The 26,514-nt window shown below is 45.7% G+C and overlaps 1 protein-coding gene across 1 annotated transcript; it reads right to left on the bottom strand.

Annotated features, from left to right (window-relative positions):
- Positions 1-14,502: 14,502 nt before the first annotated feature.
- LOC140722035 (NACHT, LRR and PYD domains-containing protein 3-like) lies at positions 14,503-26,459 on the bottom strand. Its single transcript, XM_073036844.1, has 6 exons — positions 26,024-26,459; positions 17,104-18,838; positions 15,976-16,062; positions 15,651-15,821; positions 15,354-15,521; positions 14,503-15,196 (listed from the first exon to the last, which is right to left on the bottom strand). The coding sequence occupies exons 1-6, from the start codon at positions 26,148-26,150 to the stop codon at positions 15,109-15,111; spliced, it is 2,376 nt and encodes a 791-aa protein (XP_072892945.1). The 5' UTR covers positions 26,151-26,459; the 3' UTR covers positions 14,503-15,108.
- Between the last annotated feature and the right edge of the window lie 55 nt (positions 26,460-26,514).

Below are 26,514 nucleotides of genomic sequence, written 5' to 3'. Positions count from 1 at the left end.
TGTTCACACCCATCTTTGAAAATACACCCCGAAATCTGCACATATCAGCAAATCAGTGCGCTGTCCAAACATACTGACACACCACATATTTTAGATTTTTCCAGCATAAGAATAACTTCAAACCGTTAAGCAAATGGCTGTTTCGACACTAAAATCCCCACGTACACCTAAATGTGATTTCCACTGTAGATTGGCTGAGAGTCGCAACTGTCAGTTTAACCATAAACACGTGTGCACCTCTATATTCGACAAGGCACGCCTAAATGTGCACACATCGTAACATACGTGTGCACACTGAATTCGAGAACAGATTTCTAAAGCTGCCACATCTCCGGATTCATGTTCATTCCCAAAACCGTGTGAACCCCATATTCCAAAAGACACCCCTAAGTCTGCACAGTCTCCAAAGCAGTGTGCACCACAAACCCACTGACATCCCTACATGCAAATTAGACTAATCCAGAACAAAGTTCATTTCAATCAGTTCACAAAATGGCAGCCTAGTCATTAAAAATTCCACGTAAAAACCAAGATTTATTTGTGTGCAAATCTTGATCGGCCAACACACCAAAAACGTATCCCCAAGGTAACTCCTCACCTAACCAGTGCATACCCAAATACGCTGACACCACACATACAAAATAGATTATTCCAGAGCAGAAATAATTTCAAACAGTTCAGAAAATGCCTGTTTCGACGTTTAACATTTTCACACACACCAAAATGCAAGTTCAACTGTAGATAAGCCGACAAACACAACTCTAATGAGCAGCCCCAAATCTATGTGAACCCTCATATTGGACAACACACCTATAAATCTGCGCACATCACCAAATCTGTGGCCAAACCCATATTCAGGTAAACACTTTAAAATCTGCGCGACTCCCCAAATCCAGGTACACTCCATTATACTGTTTGCAGACCCGTATTTGCCGACATACCCCTGAATCTGCGCATTTCCCGAGTCAGTGCGCACCCTCATATTTTATAAAACACCCCTATATCGGTGCGCATATTCAAATCCATGAGAACCCCAATACAGTGTGCACCTCCATATTTGCCGATGCTGCCCTAAATCTGCGCATTTTCAATTGAATGTGCATCCAAGCCCGCTGACATATCCACGTGATCATGAGGTTATAATTTCAAACTGTTCAGACTATGACAGCTTTTTATTTTATTAAGTACGATCGTGAACACACGATCAGAAATGCTGATCAAGTCAACTAGTTCCCAAAGGGAACTCTGATAGGCCAATCAGATGGTTCACTGCTGCTCGGCGATAAACATTAAAAAATTACATGTACAATTAGGAAACATTAAATCAGTAGTAGAAATATTGGAGTCAAGATGATCATGATGAAGTAAGCTGGACTCAGACATTTATACACATGCGGCCCTGCATAATTCAAAGAGATTGGAGTATAAGGTTGCTGGGTGACAAATTGTGACAGGAGCGCGTGGCACAAAAAAATATTCCCTACCGGGAGAAAACAGCATCTGTTCTTTCCGCACTGTCTCCAGCAGTTTAAGGACTAAGTCCAGCCGGAACATAACTGAGTAAGGATATGGGCCTCAACATTAAAAAATCCGCACGCAGCCCAGAATGCTGAGACACAGGAAACTGTGGTCACCTACTAATCTATGTGCATCCCCAAATCCAAGTGGACCGTATGTGCTTGAGAATTTCAGAGCAAGAGTTACTTCAACGGTTCACAAAATGGCTGGTTGCAGCATAAAATAACAAGATTACTGTTGAAAGTTCGAAGTGCACTTATTTTTAAAGTATCTATAAATGAAATAACTTTGAGATACGTCACAACTCCAAATCCGCAAAAATTACAAATCTGTGTGAAGCCAAATTCCATTTGTTCTCAACACACTGACAGTCGCATATGCACATTAATTCATCACAGATTAAAAAACATTTTAAACAGTTAATCTCGAATCCGTGTGCTCCCCTATATTCGACAACACAGCCTAAGTCTACGCACAGCACCATTTCCGTGTGCGTCCCATACTCAAGGACACACCCCTAAATCTGCTCAATCGCCAGATAGATTTGCATCAATATATTCGCGGAGGTAAACTGAAATATGAGCAATATCCGATTCAGTATGCACCCCAAACCCGCTGACACTTCTCACATTCACACCAGATGTTCCCAGAGCAGGAATAATTTCAAACAGTTCAGAACGTGGCTGCCTGGACTAAAATCGGCACACAGCCGAAAATTCGTGATCAACTTCAAAACCTCTGACACAACGAAATCTGTGATTAACCGGAAATCCACGTGCATCCCCATATTCGACAACGTACACCTAAATCTGTACGCATTCCCAAATCTGCGTGCACCCCAAAATATACGCTCATCTTCAAATAGGAGCGCACCCCACACCCCGTGTGTGTGTGTGTGTGTGTGTGTGTGTGTGTGTGTGTGTGAACCCGCTGAGAAACCCAAAAGCATATTCGATTATCTCAGAATAAGAGTCATTTCAAATTGTGACATAATGGCTGCCTAAACAAGATAAAAAGAAGCACGAGGACAGATGTCCAAGTCCAAATGACATTTTTTTGTTGCTTTGTCTATAAATGGAACAACTTTGAAATTCGCCACACCTTCAAATTCGCAGACACACTAAATCTGTGAGAACACCGAGATCCGTGCTCACCTCGATATCCGTGTGCACCCTAATGTCTATGTACAACTTGAAACCCGTGGACACACCGGCTTGAAAACTAGATTATCCCAAAACCATTTCTCGAAATGACAAAATATGCGCACACACCCAAATCTGCACATTGCCAGCAATTCAAATTACTATGCACCTCAAATCCAGCGACAGATCCAAATTTGTGTGCATCCCAAAACTTATTGAAAAGCATTGTAAGGAACAGGATATGTAAGTCAATTGTGGTATGATAAACTGGATTTGCAGATGACACCTGGGTTACGAGCGCGAGTGGAAAGCGAAGTAGTTTATGAAAACTTTCAGCGTCAGTGAAGCAGCTAGAAAAACGGGCTGAACATTCTGCAGTTGGAATCTAAAGTGGCATTCCATCCAGATGGGATCAAAGATCCGCTGCATTTTGGCCGGATCTACCTGGATAGCCTTATACAATAAACTGTAGGGAATTGAGGAATGCGGGAGAGCAGAGGGATCCGAGAGTAAAGTTCTATAATTCCTATGTAAGCTCATAGGATAGACCGACGCCAGGAAATCCGTGTTCACCCCTAATCTAACTGAGGCGCGCAAAAATGTGTGCATCCCCGATCCAAGTGCACCAAAATATTTTTAAAAAACATGAAATATGTTCAAATTTATTTGACATACCTATCCTTAAATCTTTGTGCTTCTCCAAATTATGGTGCATCCCCTAATCAATATGCACGAAGCCCAATTTCCTCCCCCAAGTTTCCCACATGAGTTGCAAACAAAGATCCACAGACAGTTCAATTCGTGTGCTCCCCTTAATCCACATGCAATCACAAATTCGCTCTCCCCAAACTCTCTGACACATTCCAATGCAGATCGGATTATCCCTGGACAAGGATCATTTCAGAGAGCGCACAAGGTTACTGCCATAAGGCAACAGCCTCGAGATTCGTCATACCTCCAAATCTGTAGATCCACCCGTGACAGAGCCGTAATATTCGTCACATCCCCAATGCGCACGTACACCAAAATGCATGTGCTATACTAAATCCGCCGAGACACCCGAATCTGTGCTCATCTACTAATCCGTGTATACCCCAGGTCCAGAGCACACCCCTAAATCTGCCGCTTGCACAAATCCAGGCGCAGCGCCAAAACTGAGTGCACTATATATTTGACAATGTTGCCTTAACTCTGTGTAATCTTCAATTCAGTGGGCTTCGCAAACCCGCTGACACCCGTACGTGCACCTTACAGTATCACAGGGCAAAAATCATTTCGAACAGTTCACAAAATGCCTGCCTCCAGCATAAAGTTACAAGAATACCGGTGAAAAGTTCAAGGTGCATTGATTCTGAAATTATCTCTGAATGAAACAACCTTCTGATATCTAATAATTCCGAATCACTAAATCTGTTCGCATCCTCAGATTAGTGTGTGAGGACATATTTGCCGAAATCTGTAAACATCCAGATACTGGCCTGCACACTCCTGGATCAATGAGCGTTACGAATAAGTGTGCACCTCTATATTGCCGGACATATCACTAAATCTGTTCGCATCCCCAGACTGGTGTGTGCGGGCATATTTTCCGACACCGCCCTAAATCTGCACAATCCCAAAAGACAGTGCTCATTCCATACACTCTGACTCTCCAACATGCATAATAGATTTTGTCAGAGCAGGAATCATTTCTAATCGTTCAGAAAATGACTGTTTCGACATTAAAATCAGCGCGCATCCCAAAATGTATATGTAACTCCAGATCATCTGACACACACAAATCTGGGTGCAACCTGTGCACCTCCATATCAGACAACAGACGCCTAAATCTGCGCACATACAACAAAACCATGTTCAACCATGAATCTGTGCGCATGACCAAATAAGAGCTCACCCTAAATCCATATGCCCCAATCTGACGACAAACCCACAATCACGCTGGATTATCCAAATTCACGAGTCAGGTCAAACAGTTCGCAACATAGCTCCACGTTCAAAAATCTGAAACAAAGTTCCAAGTTCTATTATTAAAGTATCTATAACTGAAACAACCTTGCGATTCATCACACGCCCCAATCTACCGACACACCCAGATCCGTGTGTAGCCAAACTCGTCGCGCACATGTCAAAATCTCTGAGAACCCCAAATCCGAGTCCGCTCCTACATGTACATCAGTCAATGAAAGCAAGCATGCAGGTACAGCAGGCAGTGAAGAAAGCTAATGGCATGCTGGCCTTTATAACAAGAGGAATTGAGTATTGGAGTAAAGAGGTGATTCTGCAGCTGTACAGGGCCCTGGTGAGACCATACCTGGAGTATTGTGTGCAGATTTGGTCTCCAAATTTGAGGAAGTCATTCTTGCTATTGAGGGAGTGCTGCGTAGGTTCACAAGGTTAATTCCCGGAATGGCGGGACTGTCATATGTTGAAAGATTGGAGCAACTGGGCTTGTAAACACTGGAATTTAGAAGGATGAGAGGGCATCTGATGGAGACATATAAGATTAGTAAGGGATTGGACACGCTGGAGGCAGGAAGCATGTTCCCGCTGATGGGAGATTCCAGAACTAGAGGCCACAGTTTAAGAATAAGGGGTAGGCCATTTAGAACTGAGATGCGAAAAACCTTTTTCACCCAGAGTGTGGTAGATATGTGGAATGCTCTGCCCCAGAAGGCAGTGGAGGCCAAGTCTCTGGATGCATTCAAGTGAGAGTTAGATAGAGCTCTTATAGATAGCGGGGTCAAGGGATATGGGGAGAGGGCAGGAACGAGGTACAGATTGTGTATGATCGGCCATGATCACAGTGAATGGCGGTGCTGGCGAGAAGGGCTAAGGTCTATTGTCTATTGTCTATTGTTTATCTTAGAGCAAGAAACATTTCAAACATTTCACAAGATAGCTTAATCCATATTAATAGTAGCACGAACAAAACTCAACGTTAAAGTGCATTTTTATCCGATTATCTGTAATCGAAACTATTTGAATTTTGGCATTAATCCGATGGCTCCGACATCCAAAAATCCAGATGCACTCCCAAATCTGTATGCATACACAAATGGGTGCGCACTCCGAACCCGTCAACACCTCCCACTTACAGATTAGGTTAGCCGAGAGGAGAAGTAATTTCAAATAGTTTACAAAGTAACAACCTCCAACTTAAAAATAACAGCAAGAGCAGAGTAGAAAACTAAAAGTGTATTTATTAATTAAGTACCTATCAAGGAAACAACCTTACGATTTCTCAGGACCCCAAATCCAAAGACACCCCCAAATCCGGGAGCACTCTAAGATCGTGTGCACCACCAAACCTGCTGACACCTACACAATTGATTTTCCATCTTTAATGTGGCAGCATTCACCTTAAAGAAATCGCGAGAACATAGTGCAGCTATTATTAAAGACGCAATAAATGAAATTACTTTGAGATTCACCACAATCCCAAATCGACCGACTCCAACAAATTAATGTGCACCCGTATGCGCCGACACGCACCTAAACCTGTCCTTATCCCCAATCATCCGGCACCCGTGTCCACCCCAAATTCATACTGACGTCTGTGTACCCATATTGGTTGATACATCCCTAAGCTTGTGCAACCTCCCAATCAGAAAGCACCATCAATTACGTATGTGGTTCCAAATCACTGTGCACCCAATACTGTGCACACGTACTCGCCGAAACTCTCCTAAAGAGACCAAATCCGCTGTTTTCACTAAATCTGTTCGTATCGCAAATCAGCCATATATGCCGAAGCAGCCCTAAATCTGCGCAAACACAAAATCGGTGCGCACCCCAAACCCGCTGACACCCCAGATGCATAATGGATTATCCCAGATAAGCAAACATTTCAATCAATTCAGAAAATTACCGTCTCGAGGTTAGAAAGCCATATGTGCGCCCAAATCCTTTTGCAGATCGGCGACACACCCAAATCTGCCTGTCAACCGTGTGCAGTCCATTTATTCAAGACTACATCCCTAAAATCTGATCACCTAAATCCGTCCGCACCCCCCAAATCTGCGCACATCCTCAAATACGAGAGCACCCCACAGGCATATTAGATGACCCAGACGGATAATCATTGCAAACACAAAATGGCTGTCTAAACAGTAAAAACCACCACGTATCCCAAAGACCCTACGTACGTCACCAAATCGGTATGCACTCACAAAAACGTGGAGACTCACATATTCGCCAACTACCCTAAATTTGCTATCCCTGAAAAGGTGCGCACCCTATGTCGGAGCACTGCCCTAAACCCTTTCTTAGAGAACGCTCCTAAATCCATGCACCACATGTATGGTACAACCCATATTCGACGACAAAAAAATAAAATTGCGCAATCGCCAATTCAGTGCGCACCCTAAACCCGCGAGCTCCGCCACGTGTACATCAGATTTACATCGGAGCAACAATAAATAAAAACAATACAGAAAATGGCAGCCTCGACATTAATAATCCGTACGCAAATTTTGAAACGCCATCTCATCAAATCTATCTGTCATGATCGAAAAGACAACCCAAATCAGCGCACAACATCGTCGAATTCGTACGGATCACCAAATCCATGTGCAGCCCAAACACGCTGAAACCCCCACATTCATTTGCGGGGCTTGTTGTACACAGATTTTGTCATCTTGTGAATGTCTGAAATTATTCTTTTGAGATAATCTAATTAGCGTGTGTGTGTCCACGGTTTTGAAGTTGTGGGGATGCATTTGCATTTGGAGATGCACATGGATTTCTCACGTATTTGGGGTGTCTGCGGTTTGGAGGTGTGACGAATCTCAAAGTTGTTTCATTTAGATACGTGAATAATACATTTCATTTGAAATTTGACATGAAGTATTGTAAATGATACTTCTTCTGGGATAATAAAATGTGCAAGTGGGTTTCTCCGCGGGTATTGTATTCGCATGAAGTTTAGTTGAGGTCGTGCACGTATTTGAGGTGTACATGGATTTGGGATTGTGTACATATTAACACAAATTTGGGGTGAGATAAAGATTTGGGCGTGTTGGCGGATCTGAAGTTGCACATGAATTTTGGGCTGTGTGAGGATTTTAATGTCGCGACATCCATTTTTCTGAATTCTTGAAAGGATTCTAAACTGCATGTCGGGTTGTTAGCGGTTTTGGGGTGCGCACTGAATTGGGTCGCGCAAATATTAGACAGTGTCGGAGAATAAGGGGTGCACACAGCTGTGGTGTGAACTTGGATTTGGGAATGCGCACGGATTTAAAGTTGTGTCCTCAAATAAAGTTAAGTCCTCAGTTGAGCACTGAATTCGGGTGTGCGTAGATTTAGTGTTTGGCGGCAAATATACACAAGGATTTGGGGATACGCGCCAAATTAGGGGTCTGTATTCAATTACGGGGACGTAATTAGATGTTGTGATGTTCTTATATTCCGGGGGCTGTTTGTTTACCAATCAACAGTTGCAATCGTAATTTCGAGTGGTGCGAATTTTAAATGTCGAAATAGCCATTTTCTGAACTGTTGGACATGAATTCTGCTTTGGAATTATCCATTATGTATATGGTGTGTCAGTGTGTTTGGAGTGTGCACTGATTTGTTGATGTGCACGAGTTTTGTGGATTCATGACGGAGAGTTTTGATTTATCAATACAAAGACTCTGCTAAAGTAAATTCCGATAATCCGGAGCGCTGGGTAACTTTACGGACTATTGGTCTAATTCTATAACAATACTCTAAGCCATCTTCTCTGTTATGGATTAGAGGGGCGTCATGTCTGTCTGTGAGGTTTGTGTCAGACTGCACTGTATCAGTTGGAATCCGTCAATGATCTGTTGTAAAGTTCGAGAGCTGGCAAATGCTGGAATAGGAAAGGAATTCAGGGAAACACGAAGCCCCAAACTGCCTATATGGAAAGAGAAGGCTACTATTAATATTCACGTCAGCGGTTACTCTGAGAACATTTCTGAGGAGAGTCAATTTAAATGTTTTTCTACATATTCTGTTCTGACTGGAAGAGCGTTTATAACATAGACCGCCATTTTTCCGTACTCCGGCTGTTCTACAGCTGACAGGGGGAGCCATGAAAGTTTATGAATCCCGCCATCGGCGTCCGGATTTACTAATTTCATCCAACGTGACGCGGAAGGCGGCGGTAAAAAAATATTGACCCTGAGGAGGGCTTAACCCGGGCTTTAGTTTTCGTCTGTCACTTCAGATTTCGGAATTGGTATAGGCATCATTTTGACTTCATTTTACAGTCTAAAATCCTCTTCTGTCTCTGGAAGACCTGTGCCCTCTCTTGACATTCACTGCTAAATGCAACAATAAACTGGAAGTATTGCAGGATCCCCTCAAACTGCTGAATTGCTTTCTGCTATGTATTTTCTTTTCTTGCTGTTCCCTATCTCTCTTCCAGCGAAGGTGGTGGCGATTGCAATCCTGTATCGGGGAAAGTGTGACCTCTCCAAATGAGATCTACTGGTCGTTATCTCGGATCCGCACGTTACTAACTCCCAGTATTGTAGGTGTGCACCATCAGCGAGTTGCTGACAGTCGGAGATAATGAAGGAGCTGCGGAGCATTCTGCTGCCTGAGTCGATAGAGGCTCACAGTTAAATAGCGAGTCGCCTTCACGGCCGATTTTCATGGGATCTGGTACGCTGCAAGCTTGATTCGTTGATATACTGGGTGCGATCAGCGGGCGGATGGAGGGATCGAATCCTCGGTCGTAGGGAGGATTAAACTTGAACCGACTCTCTATAGAGTCGCCCAGAGTGAGGTTACCTCGCCTTCGCGCTTCACTGGCGGCTGTGTGGCGCAGAGTTCAGAACAGCGCCGGAGCTGCCTTTCCAGAGATTCACTCGGCAGAAGACAAGCTCTGTTGTAGCCGCCTGCTGATTATTTAGCAACACTCAATTGACTCGGGCCTCAAGCTGTGGGTCCGGTTGCTCGGGCTTCGTGCCCGGCGTAGCGTAACTGCGGCGACTGACGATTTAAAATGTACTGAGGTGTCTGGACTATATGTCCACCCCCTCCGGTCTTCTCCTATCATTTCGCATTTCCCCCTCCCCAAAAATACTTTCAAATCTCTTACTATCTTTCCTTTCGGTTAGTCCTGACGAACGGTCTCGGCCCGAAACGTCGACAGCGCTTCTCCCTATAGATGCTGCCTGGCCTGCTGTGTTCCACCAGCATTTTGTGTGTGTTGTTGTTTGAATTTCCAGCATCTGCAGATTTCCTCGTATTTGCGTATATATTTGTCTGGTTTTATTCAAAACCACGGATTCCCCTAGCGAAAATCGTTAGAGGGATCTCCCAGTGGCCACACATTTTAATTCCACTTCCCATTCCCAATCCGATATCTCCATCCATGGCTTCGTCCACTGTGGTGATGAGGCCATATTTAGTTGGAGGAACAAAACCTTATCTTCCATTTGGGTAGCCTTCAAACTGGTGGCATAAACATCGATTTCTTAAACTGTCGCTGATGACCACAGCACCTCTTCACTATTCTGTGATGATTACCATTGACAACCACTCTCCCAGCATCGTAAAATGAGGCACACGCGTTTCCTCACCTTAAAGTAACTTCCCTCCCTGTTCATTCAATCTCAACTGCTCATCCTTCCTCTCCTTCCCCTCGGTCCGCTCTCCTGATTTTCCATTTAGTCTTCTGCCGACAGCCATTTTATGACGGGGTGTGACCCTCCCCCCCACTTCCTCCACCACAAAGTGTGCCACTCCTTCACACTCACCATCTTGTCAACCCCTTTCCCATCCCATCACTCGCAAACCCCTTCCGTCCCTTCCCTCGCTATCCTCTCCCAATCTCCTCGATGCTCTGCATCTTCTGCTGGTTGGCTGTAATTTTGAGATGCCAATTTTCGCCTCTCCTCATCGCCTTTTCTCTCTCTGTTACTCACTGAGTCACTCCACTACTCACCCCATCTCTCCTGACAACCTCCCCCCCCCCCGCACTTTCTCCCGCCATCTACCACATCCTGGGTGGTGTACATTTTCTGATGGGAAATTTCGCTCCCCCACCCAATCCCTTCCCTCCGTCGTTGAGTGAGTCGCACCCCTCTCTCTTCGTTGAGACACGCAACTCTCTGTCCCGTCAGCTCTGGCCGCGTCCCGACCCCTTGCTCCCCCTTTCCCCAGTCCACGCCCCCTTTTCTTGCAGCTGGTCTTATTTGCGAAGGAAATATCACCAACTATCCTTCCTCCAATATTGAAAAAGTCACTCCCCACACTCCCCATCCTGTTCCTCCTCACCTTGTCCAATCAGATCACTTCCTCCCGTCCCATTACATCCTCCCTCTTCCCATTATTCCCTTCCCTCCACGTCCCATAAAATTCTCCTCTTACCCCGACCCAGCAATTCCCCTCTCTCTCTCTCTGTCCCATCTCTTTCCCTTCCTCCCCGTCCCATCATTTCCGCTCCCGTCCTGTCTTTTCACTCCTCCTCACCCTGTCTTTATCTTATCCATTCGGCCATGAGTTTGTGACAGGAACTTACGCCCCTCCACTTTCCGTCCCCTATTGACTCAGTGACCTCGCCACGCTCACCATCTCATCAGTCCACTCCTCGTCCCATCACTCCTCTTCCTCCCAAACCCCTCAACCCTCTTCCCAGAAACCCATATGTGTATGTGTGAATATCCCAGATATATACATTTGTTTATTCAATGACAAAACTATTTGAATTAAAACATATATACTATACCCAAGACGACATAAGACACAAATTAAAATACTGTTACTGCAATCAGTAACACACTCGAACCCGGGATTGCATCCGTGGGCACCGCATGTTCCTTCGCCATCGATTCTGTGTGTGACGTTGGCCATTGGAAGTCAGTGTCTCACTCCATCCCTGGCAGCCACATTAACCAAGGATTCGCACATTTTAAATCAGCGCGTCACTCCCTCTCTTGTGCTCACTTCCACCAAAGCCGTCATTCCCTCCCCAGCAGCCATTTCAACTGAAGCATCGGCCATTTGGGGTCACTGTGCTCTTCACTCCTTTGCTCCCTCCTTTGTCCCGTTTCAACCCGGCCGAGCGGTGTCTCCTTCAGTCACCACATTCTCCCTTTCTCTCAACAAAATTAACGAAAGTGATGGCCGTTTCCAATCGACGTCTCACCCCCCTTCCTTCCCGGCGCTCACTATAAACAAAGTATCACTACCCTAAGCTGTCAATCAGACAGTTTAAGCGAAACAGCGGCCATTTTATGAGAGACCAATAGATCATTTTACATCGAGCCATTAACCACTCTATCTTCTCAATGTGCCACTGTCTCCATTTCGGCCATTTTATCCGGTGCGTCTCTCCCTCCCTGTTGGCCACTTGAAGTCTGTGCATCACTCTCTCCGTGTCGACCATTGTAACAAAGGTATCAGGGACTGTTTCAAGTCTGGCCGTCACTCCCTCTGACTTGTGACCTCCTGGTGTCCATTTTCCCTCTGTGCACCCCCCCCCCCCCGCTCCCTCACTGGAGACCATTTACGATGCGCATGTCACTCCCTCCCTCGTGACAATGTCATTACGGCACGACACTGTCCCTGGTAATAATTTTATATTTTGGCTTTAATTCAGAATCTTATTTTTAAGCAACACCCAACTTCCCCCCGGTGATAGTTTTTAATCAGTGCGTCATCCCCACCCTGACGGTCATTTTAACTCTACCTGTAACTCCCACTCTCTTGTCAGTGCATCACCGCTCCCAGTCGGCTATGAGAAGCAAGGTAACTACGGCCATCTTAATTCCGTCCATTGGACCCCCTCCATAGCGCCCATTGTCACTCAGCCCATCATTCTCTCCCCGGAGACCGTTTTCTTTCAACCTTTCACTTCCTCCCTAGTAACCACTGTGAATCCTTCTGTCGTTCCCTCCCTATTCAGCATTTTCAATCAGGAGCCCCTCGCAGGCCAGACACTCTCGACCACCCTCCACTCGATTGTGCAAAGAGTTTATCACAAATAATAAATATATCGCAAACAATCCTACATCCACATCCTATATGATCGATCCAACATCCACATTTCCGGATCCTGTGAGTTAGTACTCCAAGCGTCGTGGAGAGAGGAGGATACAGACACCAGGTATCATGTTCGGTAAAATTCCCAGCGTGGATACAGAGACCCGACTGCATGCGTGGTAAAACTCTCGGTGTGGAGACAGATATCAGGAATCGTGCCAGGCAAAATTCCTAGTTTGGGATATGGAGACCAGGAACCGTGCCCTGTATGACTTACGGTGTGCTATGTGGACACCGGGAACCGGGCCCAATGAATCGCCCGTCGTGGGAACACGGAAACCAGAAACCTCTCTCACACGCACCCGCCCCCACCCCCGCCATCTTCAGGAAGGCGTGCCAAAGTTCCTGAAGCCCGACCATATCCACCGTCTCCGCCAAAAGTTAGAACCTCGTCAGTTTTACAAAGTCGTCAACGTCCGCACGACCCTTGACTTTCTTTGTAACTAATAAACCATCGACGTTCTCGTCAAATTCCGTAAACGCAGCTCTGAGTTCTATGAAACACAAAATTCCGGAGTCCCCGCCATTTTCCAGGTTCACAGACCCGTTGGAAATGAACTGGAAGGAGTGCCATTGGGAGGCAGAGTTCAGACGATAGGAGTGAATGGGAATCATTGCAGACGGTGGGGGGTAAATGGGAAGGGGTGATCCCCATTGGCAGGCAAACGGTGGGAGTCAATGGGAAGAGGCGGAGCCAACTAGGAGGCAAACTGTGGGACTTAATAGGAAGGGATGGGGTCCATTGGAAGTTTGGACGCTGCAAGTGAATGGGTAGGTATGCGTCACGTTAGGAATGCGGGTGATTGGAGTAAATGGGAAGGGGAGGGGTCCAGTTGGAATACGGATGGTGGGAATGAATGGAAAAGCGTGGTATTAGATTGGATTCGTGGTCCGTGCAAGTGGACTGGAAGGGATGGCGTCCTGTGAGGAGTTCGGTACGTGTGAGAGGACGGGAAGTGGTGGAGACCCGTTTTGCAAAATTATCCTCAACTTCGATTTCATCCCGGGCTACTTCTCGACCCTAGAGGTCAAATGTGACTGTTAACTGCTATAGTTATGATTCCTATCTGTACTCCCCTGTCCGTCTGTGCCCACTCCCATCCTCTCCTGGACTGTGCACACTGCATCCCTGCTCGTCTCTGTGACCACTTCTACATATATTCATTGTGTGTGTGTGTGTGTGTGTGTGTGTGGTTCCTCGTGCTAAAGTCCCAAGGTGGTGACATTGAGAGTCTTCGCTGTAATCTGTTTCAAATCGAGACCTCAGTTGATTTATCCCACACACTACAGAGACCTTCTTTTCCGTGTCTGTCCCCAGGAATGTATGATGGGACGGTGTAGAGGGAGATTCACTCTCTGTGGCTGAACCCGTTAGTATGTGATGGGACGGTGTGGAGGGAGATTCACTCTGTGTCTGACCCCAGGTGTGTGTGATGCCATGATGTGATGGAAGCTTCACCCCGTGCTCAACGCCGGTATTCCATCTCACATACCTTTCGTACTTGTGACCTAAATGAAATCACGTCTGACATTAGAGTCGATTTTAACTCTCTGCGGGGGCAGTTAGCCACAGTGGGGATTGAGTGGAGATGAGATCCTGGGCACCAGTACTCTGCAAGTCAGATCTCCCTCAGGTTGGAGCCGAGACGCTGCTGTACCGGTGTCAGGAGCTCCGACCCATTATTGCCGTTCACCGGGTGTGAGGGGCAGCAGTAACCCAAGGTCACTGTTTGGCCTCTAATGAGACTCAAGTCCGACACAAAGATGGGAAGTTACAGCGTTTTATTGATTACATCATAACAAATGTAAATTAAACAACTTGTGGCTGCTAACTTGCAGGAACAAATAAGCTACTCCTGATTCATTCACAGTCAAACACAATTAAATGACCGGCGACAACGATTGACGGGTTGAATAAACAGTCCCGTTTGTCACCGTCATTCTGCATCGTGGAACCGTTGATCATAAAATCACACTTCAGGGCCGTGTCCGAGATTGCGGCAGATCCAGGGTCACTGTCAAGATATTTGTCAATTTAACATCATTATATCGGCCAGACTGCCGAATGCACCGTCGAAAAGTCGAAAAGTGAACAAGAATTCTCTCCCGGGATAATACCTTCCCGGGACACTGGTGTCCAAGACTGAGCCCCAGCCCCGGGCTCTTCCTTTCCGTGTAATTCTCTGGGGTCTCACGTGGGGACGTCTCGAAACCGCACATCCGGCGGAAGCAGCGCCGCTGGACAGAAGGCGGAAATACGTCACTGCGGGAACACTTCGAACGTCACAGTGCGCGCTACTGGAGCCAGTTCCGTTTGAACTGTAGGGAATTACACCTGGCGCGCGGCCATTAAAAATAAGGGCGGGAGTTAAGGGTGGGGGAAATTGACCAAAATGTCGTTATCCCGTGCGCGGGGATGTTCACACATTCAGATGTTCACTGTCAGTCCCGGTCTGGCTTCCTGCAGAGATCTCAGTTCCTTCCCCCCTGTTTCGCTGAACCGATTGAACCGCAGCCTGAAACAGATGGAAAAAAAATGAAATAAACAGATTACACGACAGTGTCAGTAATAGGGGACTGCGGTTCATGTTTCAACAGCACTCACAAATTTCACCAGAAAACTCGCGGATCTACTGATATTTTATCACATTGAACATTAACACTAACACTTACCGGATCCACTCCAGACCTGGGAGGGTCAGTATGAGGAGGCGGAGAGCGGGGACAGATCGGTCTGTGAGCGAGTTTGCTCCAAGATTCAATCCCGTCAGTGATGGGTTTGTACTGAGAGCGGAGACGAGATCCTCGGCACCAGAATCTGTGAGACCGACATCTCTCAGCCTGGAGATGAGAGAGAGTGAGGATGAAGGGAACAGAAAAACATTACCAATTGCAATTACTGATCACATTAATGCTCAGTGTCAGACACCCAGTGACTGCAAATACAATCTCTCACAGTCTGGTACTTACCGCAGTTTCTGTATTTTACACTCCGGTTTCCTCAGAGCCGCAGACACCAGTTTCACTCCTGAATCTCCCAGTTCATTATAACTTAGATCCAGCTCCGTCAGTGACCGGTTTGTATTGAGAGCGGAGACGAGATCCACGGCACCAGAACCTGTGAGACGAACATGTTTCAGCCTGGAGATGAGAGAGAGTCAGGGTGAAGGACAGAGAGAAACAGGAGACGGTCCAAACCCCAGTGTTTATCAGTAACACAATTACTGATCACATTAATGTTCAGTGTCAGACACCGAGTGACTCTAAACACAATTTCCCACAGTCTGGCACTTACCACAGTTTTTGTATTTTACACTCCGGATTTCTCAGAGCCGCAGACACCAGTTTCACTCCTGAATCTCCCAGTTTATTCCACCCGAGTCTAAACAGAAACAGAGAATTTGATAAACGAAGTGATTCAAACTGTGGGTTTGAGGGAATTTCTCTCACTCGGATATTTCAGGAAACATTAAGCCCTTCAGTAAATCACAGATCGGAGTTCCCATCACTGTCAATGTCCCTCACTGCCCAGCTCCAGGGTATTCACCGAATGTCAGAAATTTGATCTGTCGGTGTGACCCTGTAAACTCCACATACTCTGTCTCATTCCCCGATGTTAAAAAAAATGATCCTGACGTGAGAGCGAGGGAAGGGTCGTGAGGAAGATTTGCAAATGGCAAACCGTCGATAGGAGATGGTGGAAGAGGCCCTACCTGAGGAAAAGGGATAGGAAGGACGAAGCTGCAGGAGGAAGACAGATATACCCGAAGGAAGGGAGATGGTCCAGAGAGAAACCCAAGTAAGGAAGGGGAATGGGGATGAGAAGTCCCACAGGAGGCTTCCGATGGGAAAAGATAAACCCACACATTGAGAGAATGCAGAAATAGTTTGTACAGGAGAGGTGAGTCTGAACCGAGAACTACAATCGGGAGAGGACATGGTCCATAGAGTCTGGTTCTCTGGTAGTGAACACACTCACACAAACGGACTGATGATAATTGTCACACACGTGGAAGGGGGCAGGTGACGACAATGTCACAATGGTATTTCTCTCCCTCTCACTGGGACAGTCTGCTGACGGTATCTTTTCCCTCACCGTGAAGAAGGTCTGAATCTCTGCCCGCACTGCTTCAGTCAGCGTCGGTCTGGGTGTTAGTAACAGTGAGAAGGAACATTGTCAATGGACGTGTATCAGGCAGTTAGAAACACTACCAGTCCTGTGACTTACTAACATTAAACCAATGGCCGTTGTACACTGATCCGAGGAAGTCTCCTACATCCCTTCACAAGCAGCCACAGAACCCTTCCGTCCTTGCGGAATTCGTCACAATCTGATTTAATACAGTTTTACCCAAATCCCTTGACATTAGAACAGCGCGATGGAACGGTTTCACAGTTCAGATTGAGAGATAAAACAAGTTACCCCAAAACCTGGCACTTGTGCAGCCCGGGTCCCAGCCGCTGGATTCCTTCACACTGAATGTGGCAGCTCTCCAGGTCGAGGTGTTTTATTGTATCACAGAATCCGATGGCATGAGACAGGACCGCGCAGTCAATCGGGGTCAGTGTCATTCCACTGAATGAAAGTTTTTTCACAGATCCCAGGGTGTCCTGAGCCAGTGCACGATTCTGAGACTCAAACAGGTGGTGCAATGTATTCAGAAGTCTCCTTTTACCAGCTTCACTCCTGTTTTCACTCTGGCGTTTAAACTCCTCCTTCACCCAGTCAATCACCCGGCAGGTTGTTTGATGTGGAAATTGGCCCAGAAACTCCTCCAGGCCCCGAGCTGTCATTGGGGAGGAGAGACCAGCAACAAAACGGAGAAATACCTCAAATCGCCCATCTGTCGTTTTGTGGGCTTCAGTGAGGAATTTCAGGATATCCCCTGGATGTGGATTCAGGAATTGTGCGACTGCTGCTAGAAACTCCTGGATGGTGAGGTGTGGAAATGAGTAAATCACGCTCCGGGCAGAATCCTCTCTCTCCAAAAGCTCCATCAGGAACCCGGACAGGAATTGGGAAGGCTGCAGGTTGTAGTTGATCAAATCTTCACCTGTAAACACAATCTTCTTATCAAACACTCCTCTGAAGGCCATCTGACCAACTCTGAGTAACACATCACGGGGATTCTCAATCTCACGGCCGTGGATTTTCAGGATGTTGTAAATATAGTAGGAGTACAGTTGGGTGATTGTCTTGGGAACTCGCTGCGGGTCCTTGACTCTTTGTGTGAAGAAGGGGCCCAGTGCCAGAGCGAGGATCCAGCAGTAGGAGGGGTTGTAACTCATGGTGTACAGAATCTTGTTCTCCGTTACGTGCTTCAAAACAGCTTGCGCCACCATCTGATCTTCAAAATGCCTGATGAAAAATTCGTTCCGTTCCTCACCAACAAATCCCAAAATTTCAGCCCAGACACTGATCCGAGCCTTTCCCAATAAACGTAAAGCTGTGGGACGGGTGGTCACCAGCACTGAACACCCTGGGAGCAGCTTGCCCTGGATTAAACTGTACACAATGTCAGACACTTCACACCACCACTCGGGATCTGGGCACTGGTGCTTGGGTTCTGTGTCTCTCTGACTGTCAGCAAAATCGATTCTGTGTTTGAATTCATCCATACCATCGAATATAAACAGCAATCCCTCTGGGTTCTTCCAGGCCTCTCTCAGGAAATTCCCAAAGTAAGGGTACTGATCCAGAATCAGTTCCCTCAGGTTTATTCTGCCGTTAATGGAGTTTAAATCCCGGAATTTGAAACTGAACACAAATTGGAATTGTTGGTATATTTTCGCATTGGTCCAGTCAAAAACAATCTTTTGTATCATTGTCGTTTTCCCGATCCCTGGGACTCCGGCCACTGCTGCTGAAATCCCAGATTTGGATTTACTCCGGGAAAACCTGCTCTGGAACAACTGATCCATCCGGATTTTTTCCACCTGTTTGCGGAGATGTTGTTCTATCCACACCTCGTGGTCTCTGCCTCTTGCCAGCAGCTCATGTTCCACCAGTGTCCGATCTCGAACAGTAGAAATGACCGTGAGCTCAGCGTATCGATCAACCAGCTGGAAAACCTTCACCTTCTCCCTCATCAGGATCGTGTTCACTCTCAGTGTTTCAGTTTGTGCCCGTAGAGTCTCCTTGTGCTTTTGTTGAACATCTTCCATGGGAACAGACAGTGGACAGACTGTTAGTGCCTCGACACAGAACTCAGTATTTAAGTACAGAAGAGTTAGCTCAAAGCTATTGCATTAATTGAATTCATCAATTAATTTTCATGCAGTGTAGTAAATTTGATCAAGAGACCCCAAACTAGATAGAGAGACCAGGTCTGGATAAATACCTGAACATTCCATTTCCACATTAACTGTGCTGTGAAGGTGGGTATTTCCCTGTTAGTTTACTGACCCCCAACTGTCCCGTACTGGACAGCCCCCCACTACAGCCATTGCTATCATTGTTCTTGTGGAAGAAACATTTAATCCCCAGTGTGGATGTGGCGTATGGAGATAGAGAAAAGGATAGTGGGAATTCTGTCATAGGAGCAGCTCAGAAGGAATCACAGTTACTCCCTCCCACCATCACTGATTCAAAACAGATAGATGTAGTTCTGTTGGTCAGCACATGCACCGTGTGGGGGACGTGCGGTTTGCGGAGAAAATGTCACTGTCTTGTTCAGGAGATTGATACAGTCGGCATTTTGATACAAAACGCAGATAACTCCACAACACCAGCCGCCCCCCCCCCCAATTCCATCATCACAGATGCTGCTCAGCTCACTGAGTTTCTTCAGAAAATGATTTGAGACGGCAGCTCTGCCGTCCCGTATCTCTGTGGTGGCTTGGGGGTTGCTGGCTGTGGAGGGGTTGCTTAGTCGTTGGAGGTGTTGATCAGTCATACTGCTTGAGGAAAGTAACTGATTTAGAGTCGAGAATGGGTCAGTAAAAAACTTTAGGAGATAGTGTTTACAGTGTCTGACATTGAATTTCGATAGCAGGTGGTACACAGGATAAACTCCATTCCCCTCATTCCCTGATTGTTATTGTGCCTGTCGAAATCTGTCCGCATCACCATCCCTGGCAGAATATTTCAAGCAGCTACTATTCTGTGTAAAAGAAAATCCAGTGTACATTTTCCCCCATCTCACCCCGAATGAATATCCTCTTTTATCTGATATATGTACACCAGTAACACTCTATCTTCATTTCTCAATTTTGTAACCCAAGATAAGGTCTCCCTTCAACCCTTTACACTTCAGATAAAAAAAAAGATCGAAGTTTGTCTACACACTCCTCAAAGTTTATTCCCTCTAATCTAGGATGTAGTGACAGTTCTCTTCAACACCCACTGAGGCCTTCACACCTTTCCCGTAATGGGGGACAGAATTGCACCAATACTGCAAGTGCAGCCAAACAGAGGTTTTAAACAGCTGCGATATAAAGATTACTATTCAGGAAGTTATGGACATGGGCATCAAGCTCCCTCCAGACATGAATGATGTCAGAGTCGTGGCCTTTACTCGATCTTCCTCCATGCATTTGATCTCCTGAATTGCAACAACTCACACATCCCTGGATTAAACTCCATCTGATATTTCCCCATCCACATCTACAACTGATCTATATTCTGATGGAGTCTTTGACACCCCTCCACTCTCCACAACTCAGGGTCACATCATAAACCTTATCTTTCCCTTTTGGACTAAATTTACAACAGGATACATAGGCGCTCCCATCGTTCACTTTAATCACCTTTCATGTCAGTCACCAATTCTGATCAGAGGTTTCTTTCCTGATCTAGGGAATTTTACAGCTGCACACAGAGAGGACAAACTGAGGAGTTTAAGCACTGAGGCAATATGGGGAGAACTCAACGATAAGACAGATACAATCAATGATGAGTTTTTACTGAACATCCCCAGTAGTCAGCAGGAGATAGAGGATCTGGTATGTAGGCAAATTCAATGGACCCCACATGCCAGATAGAGATTTGCCCAATAACAGCTGCTCCCAATCTAACCCTTTGCCATTTAACCTGCCTTTCCTGCAATTTATCTTTCCCACACGCTGTACTGCTTAATCTGTAGACCGCTTCTTATCCATAACCATCTGCAAACAGGAGTTGTCTTCGCTATTCCAAGGCTGTCCCACTGAATCCCAAGCATCCTTTCGGCACATCCCAGTACCAGCGGCAGTATGGACTCTCTTCAAGTTCAAACATTACACATATTATTCCCAGAACACATCGCACCATCGGAGATTCCTAAAATATTCTTGCAGTAAGTAAACACGGGGCAGAAAATGTTAGGCCATCAGCCACACAGGGATAGTTGAAATTACCTAGTACATCAAACATACTGATTTTTCAAATTTCCAGAATTTGCCTACATACCAGATCCTCTATCTCCTGCTGACTACTGGGGATTTTCAGTAAAAACTCATCATTGATTGTATCTGTCTTATCGTTGAGTTCTCCCCATATTGCCTCAGTGCTTAAACTCCTCAGTTTGTCCTCTCTGTGTGCAGCTGTAAAATTCCCTAGATCAGGAAAGAAACCTCTCCAACTGTATTCCACCCCTCTCAAAGCGGAAATATCAGAACTCTAGAATACTGAGCTCACAGTTCTCTCTCTCTCTCTCTCTCTCTCTCTCTCTCTCTCTCTCTCTCTCTCTCTCTCTCTCTCTCTCTCTCTCTCTCTCTCTCACTCTCTCTCTCTCTCTCTCTCTCTCTCTCTCTCTCTCTCTCTCTCTCTCTCTCTCTCTCTCTCTCTCTCTCAATCAAGACTTCATAAAGGCCACAACATTTCACATCCATGTGCTGATCCACTGTCAATGTCCAACTACCTCACCCACAACACACTCCCCACTGTCAGGGTGAGTGGGACTCAATGTGTCATGTCTCATTCAGGGATGTGTGAAGTCTCACAGTGTGTCAGGACCCTGCTAGGGGTGTGTGTGGGGTCTGAAAGGGTATCAGGTCCGTGACAGGAGTGTGTGGGGTCTCACACTGCGGCTGGACCTGAAAAAAAGTATACAGGAAGAAAGGAAGGAAGCTGAGAAGCAGGACCGCACGGGTAGTATTCTCGAGATTGCTGTCTGTGCCACTCGGCAGTCAGGACAGGAATACAATGAAGTGGCAGACAAACGTGTGGCTGAAGAATTGGAACTGGGATTCGTGATTCAGATTTAGGTTAATTGAGACCTGTACAAAAGGACGGGTTCCACTCCAATCCAAGAGGTGACAATATTCTTGCGGGCAGATTTACTCAAGCTGTTGGGAGTGGTTTAAACCAATACGGCAGGAAGACAGGAACCAGCATGATAGAACTGAGGATGAGCCAACTGGTTTAAAATTAGACGATGGGTGCAAATTGAATGTAAGTTAGGACAAGCACATGATTGGGTGCTAATGCAGACAGAGGAAAGAGTTAAATTGACCCACAGAGGGAATGTTCAGAAGTGCGAAAAATGCAGGACAGAAAATGCCGGCTTTAAATGTGGGTAACATTTAGAATAAAGTGAACAAACTCGTGGCGCAATTAAAGATTGGTCGGTAAGAGATTGTGGGCATCACTGAGTCGTGGCTGAAGGAAGATCATAGTTTGGAGCGTAAAAGTGCTGGATCTTCTTTAAAACATCCAGGGCCGGATAATATACACCCCAGGTTGCTGTGGGAATTGAGAGAAGAGATTGCCGGAGCGTTAGCTATGATCTTTGAATCCTCTTTGGCTACAGGGGAAGTGCCAGAGGAGTGGATAATGGCAAATGTAGTTCTCTTGTTTAAAAAGGTAATAGGGAGAAACCTGGGAACTATAGACCGGTGAGTCTTACGTTGGTGGTCTGCAAACTACTGGAAAGGATTCTTAATGATAGGATCTACAAGCATTTGGAGAGGTACAGTCCTCTCAAGGATAGTCAACATGGCTTTGTGAAGGGAAGATCGTGCCTCACGAGCCTGATTGAGTTTTTTGAACAGATAACAAAATAAATTGATGTGGGTAGCGCAGTGGATGTGGTCTACATTGACTTTAGCAAGGCATTTGACAAGGACCCTCACGAGAGACGCACCCAGAAAGTCATAAGACATGGGATAAGTGGAACCTTGGCAGATTGGATAAAAAACATAGGATTAAAGGAAGAAAGCAGAGGATAGTTGTGGAAGAAAAGTATTCTGCCTGGAGGTCGGTGACTAGTGGAGTGCCGCAGGGATCTGTCCTGGGACTCCTGCTATTTGTGATTTTTATAAATGACCTGGATATAGAGGCAGAAGGATGGGTGAGTAAGGTTGCTGATGACACTAAAATTGGAAGAGTTGTGGATGGAGCTGCAGGTTGTCGAAGGTTACAAGAGCATATAGACAGGCTGCAGAGTTTGGCAGAAAAAATTGCAGATAGAGTTCAATCCGGATAAGAGTGAGGTGATGCATTTTGGAAGGACAAATCAGAAGACTGAGTACAGGATTAATGGTCAGTTACTTATGAATGTGGATGAACAAAGGGACCTTGGGGGTTCAAATCCATACATCCCTCAAGATCGCTGTGCAGGTTGATAGGGTAGTTCAGAAGGCCTATATGATGCTAGTCTTCATTAACAGGGGGATTGAGTTTAAGAGTAGAGGGGTCATGTTGCATCTCTACAAATCAATGGTGAGACCGCACTTAGAGTATTGTGTTCAATTCTGGTCATCTCATTATAGGAAGGATGTGGAAGCTATGGAGAGTGTGCAGAGGTGATTTACCAGGATGTTGCCTGGGTTGGAGAACAAGTCATATGAAGCAAGGTTAGCAGAGCTGGGACTTTTGTCTTTGCAGCGTAGAAGAATGACAGGGGACTTGATAGAGGCCTACAAGATTATATGAGGCATAGATAGAGTGGATAGTCCGTAACTGTTTCCCAGTGCACCAATAGAAAACACCAGAGGGCATAGGTACAAAATTAAAGGAGGGAAGTTTAGGGGAGACATCAGGGGTAAGTTTTTTACACAGAGGTTTGTGAGTGCCTGGAATGACTTGCCAGGGATTGTGGTGGAGGCTAAAACATTAAGGGTATTTAAGAGCTTCTTGGACAGGCACATGGCTGATAAAATATAGGGTTATGGGGTAGTGTGACTTTAGTACTTTTTTAAGCATTATTTGGGTTGGTACAACATGGAGGGCTGAAGGGCCTGTACTGTGCTGTAGTGTTCTATGGTTCTATTGTTAACATCAAAATATATACTTAGTCTCAAAAGGACAGGCAGGAAGACATATGTGGTGATGCGTTTCTGTTAGTAAGAGATGGAATTACATCTTCAGAAAGAGGTGGCATAGGGTAAGTGAATGTTAATATTTTTCTGTGTCTGGAGTTAAGAAATTGCAATGGCTTAACAAAAACACCATTAAGGCAATCATATATATACGCCAAATTGTAGACACGATGTGAGGTTCAGATTGCAAAAGGAACTGGATAAAAACATGTTATATGGACACAATTGTAATGCGGACTTCAATCTGCAAGGTGTTTGGGAAAATCAAATTGTTGTCGGATCGCAAAAGAGAAAATTTATTGAATGCTTATGAATGGCGTTTTAGAACAGCAGGTACTTACCTGGGGAAAGACTATCTCAGATTGGGTATTGTTTAATAACCCAGATAGTTACTAGGTGGCTTAACGTAAAGGCAGTGCTTACTTTTTGTAGGCAGTGATCAAAATATGATTGAATTCATGTTACAATTTGAGAGGGAGAAGCATATCTCATATGTATCTGTACTGCAATGGAATAAATACTGGGGCATGAGAGAGGAGCTTGCACTGGAGGCTTGGAGGTGGATAATGATGGCAGAACAGAGGTGGCTGGAGTTTCTGGGAATAATTCACAATGCGCAGGATAGATATGCCACATAGAGGAATAAGTTCTCAAATGTCAGGGTTAGGCCACCGTGGCTGACAGAGTAAAGTAAGGATCGCATCAAAGCCAAGCCAAGGGCATACAATATCGCAAAAGTGAGTAGGAAGTTGGATGACTGGGAAGCTTGTAAAATCCAACAAAATGCAACTTAAAACAAGTCTTGAAAAAGGAGGACTGCAAAAGAAAGGAAATTATAGGCCAGTTAGACTAACCTCAATGGCTGGGAAATCGTTGGAGTCTATTACTAAGGATAACCTATCGAGGTACTTGGACATTAATGATAAAATAAGTCAAAATCAGGGTGGTTTCTGTCAAGGGAAAAATTGCCTGCCAAATCTGCTACAGTTCTTCGATGAAGTAACAAGCAAAAGGTGAGACGTGATGTCATTTACTTGAACTTTTAGAAGGCATCCGATTAGGTGCCACACGGCTGAGATAGGGAGCGTAGAAAAACGATTCTTTCCCTGATTATAGAAGAACATAATTTCTACCACTGTCACATAGTCTAAAGTAACTACTTCAACAAACAATGATTTCCTGCACTCCCTATCTCACCCGAAATAAAACTGGAAGAATGGGCAAAAATAGCAGATGGAATACAGTACTGGGAAATTTATGGCAATGCAGTTTTGGTAAAAAGAAAAATAGTGCAGACTATTATCAAATGGGGAGAAGGTTCAAACTTCAAAGGTGCAGAAGGACTTTGGAGTTCCCATCCAAGACTTACAGAAGGTGAATTAAGAGGTTGAGTGTGTGGTAAAGAAGGCAAATGCAAACACAGTCTGTCAGGACCTTGCCCGGGGGATGTGGGGTTTCAAAGTGTTTCAGGACTCTGCCACTGGTGTGTGTGGTCTCACGGTTTGTCAGGATCCTGCCAGGAGTGTGTGCGCTCTCTATTCAATGAATTCGGGAGAGATAGGGAGTGTAGGAAATCATTGATTGTTGTTACTTTAGACTATGTGACAGAGGTAGAAATGATGTTCTTCAATAATTAGGGAAAGAATCTGTTTTGTATTCAGAAATAGGAGCGGGAATTTCACTGCCGTTTCTGTTCCCTCGGCAAACAACATGAAGAATAGTGATGAACAAGTTTGCACAAAATTTGTGGAGATATATTGCAGAAATTGTAGAGACATTTGCGGTAGGCCAATCGATTTGAAGAGAGAGAGAGAGAGAGAGAGAGAGAGAGAGAGAGAGAGAGAGAGAGAGAGAGAGAGAGAGAGAGAGAGAGAGAGAGAGAGAGAGAGAGAGAGAGAGAGAGAGAGAGAGAGAGAGAGAGAGAGAGAGAGAGAGAGAGAGAGAGAGAGAGAGAGAGGAGAGAGAGAGAGAGAGAGAGAGAGAGAGAGAGAGAGAGAGAGAGAGAGAGAGAGAGAGAGAGAGAGAGAGAGAGAGAGAGAGAGAGAGAGAGAGAGAGAGAGAACTTCGCAAAAGTTGGAGAGAAGAATTTCAAAAAGGTTCACCTCGTGAGACTCGGCTCATTAGTGCAGTGGGTATGTCAGCAAGGCCAGATTTCTGTTCTGGTTGTCGGATGTGGGATGTCCGGGAGACTTCCAGCCTCCCTGCTGGCCACATCTGCGTCAGTTGCATCGAGCTCCTTAGAGACCAAATGAGGGAACTGGAGCTGCAGCTCGATAACCTTCGGCTTGTTAGGGGGAGTGAGGAGGCGAGAGAGAGGAACTACAGGTCAGTCAACCCAGGGCCACAGAAGACATGTGGGTGACGGTCAGCAGAGGGAAGGGAAGGCATCGGGTAGTGAAGAGCACCACTGTGGTTGTCCCTCTGAACAATAAGTAGTACATTTTGAGTGCTGTGGGAGGGGGAGGGAATCCCTACCTGGGGGAAGCAACAGTGGCCGTGTCTCTGGCACTGAGTCTGGCCCTGTGGCTCAGAAGGGTATGCAATCAACGAGAAGGGCAGTGGTAATCGGACAATCTATAGTTAGGCAGACAGA

This window comes from Hemitrygon akajei, unplaced genomic scaffold (assembly GCF_048418815.1).
Source record: "Hemitrygon akajei unplaced genomic scaffold, sHemAka1.3 Scf000068, whole genome shotgun sequence".
Lineage (NCBI taxonomy): Eukaryota > Metazoa > Chordata > Chondrichthyes > Myliobatiformes > Dasyatidae > Hemitrygon > Hemitrygon akajei.
Note: the sequence above shows the minus strand (reverse complement) of the source record. Positions and strands in the feature narration are given on the sequence as shown.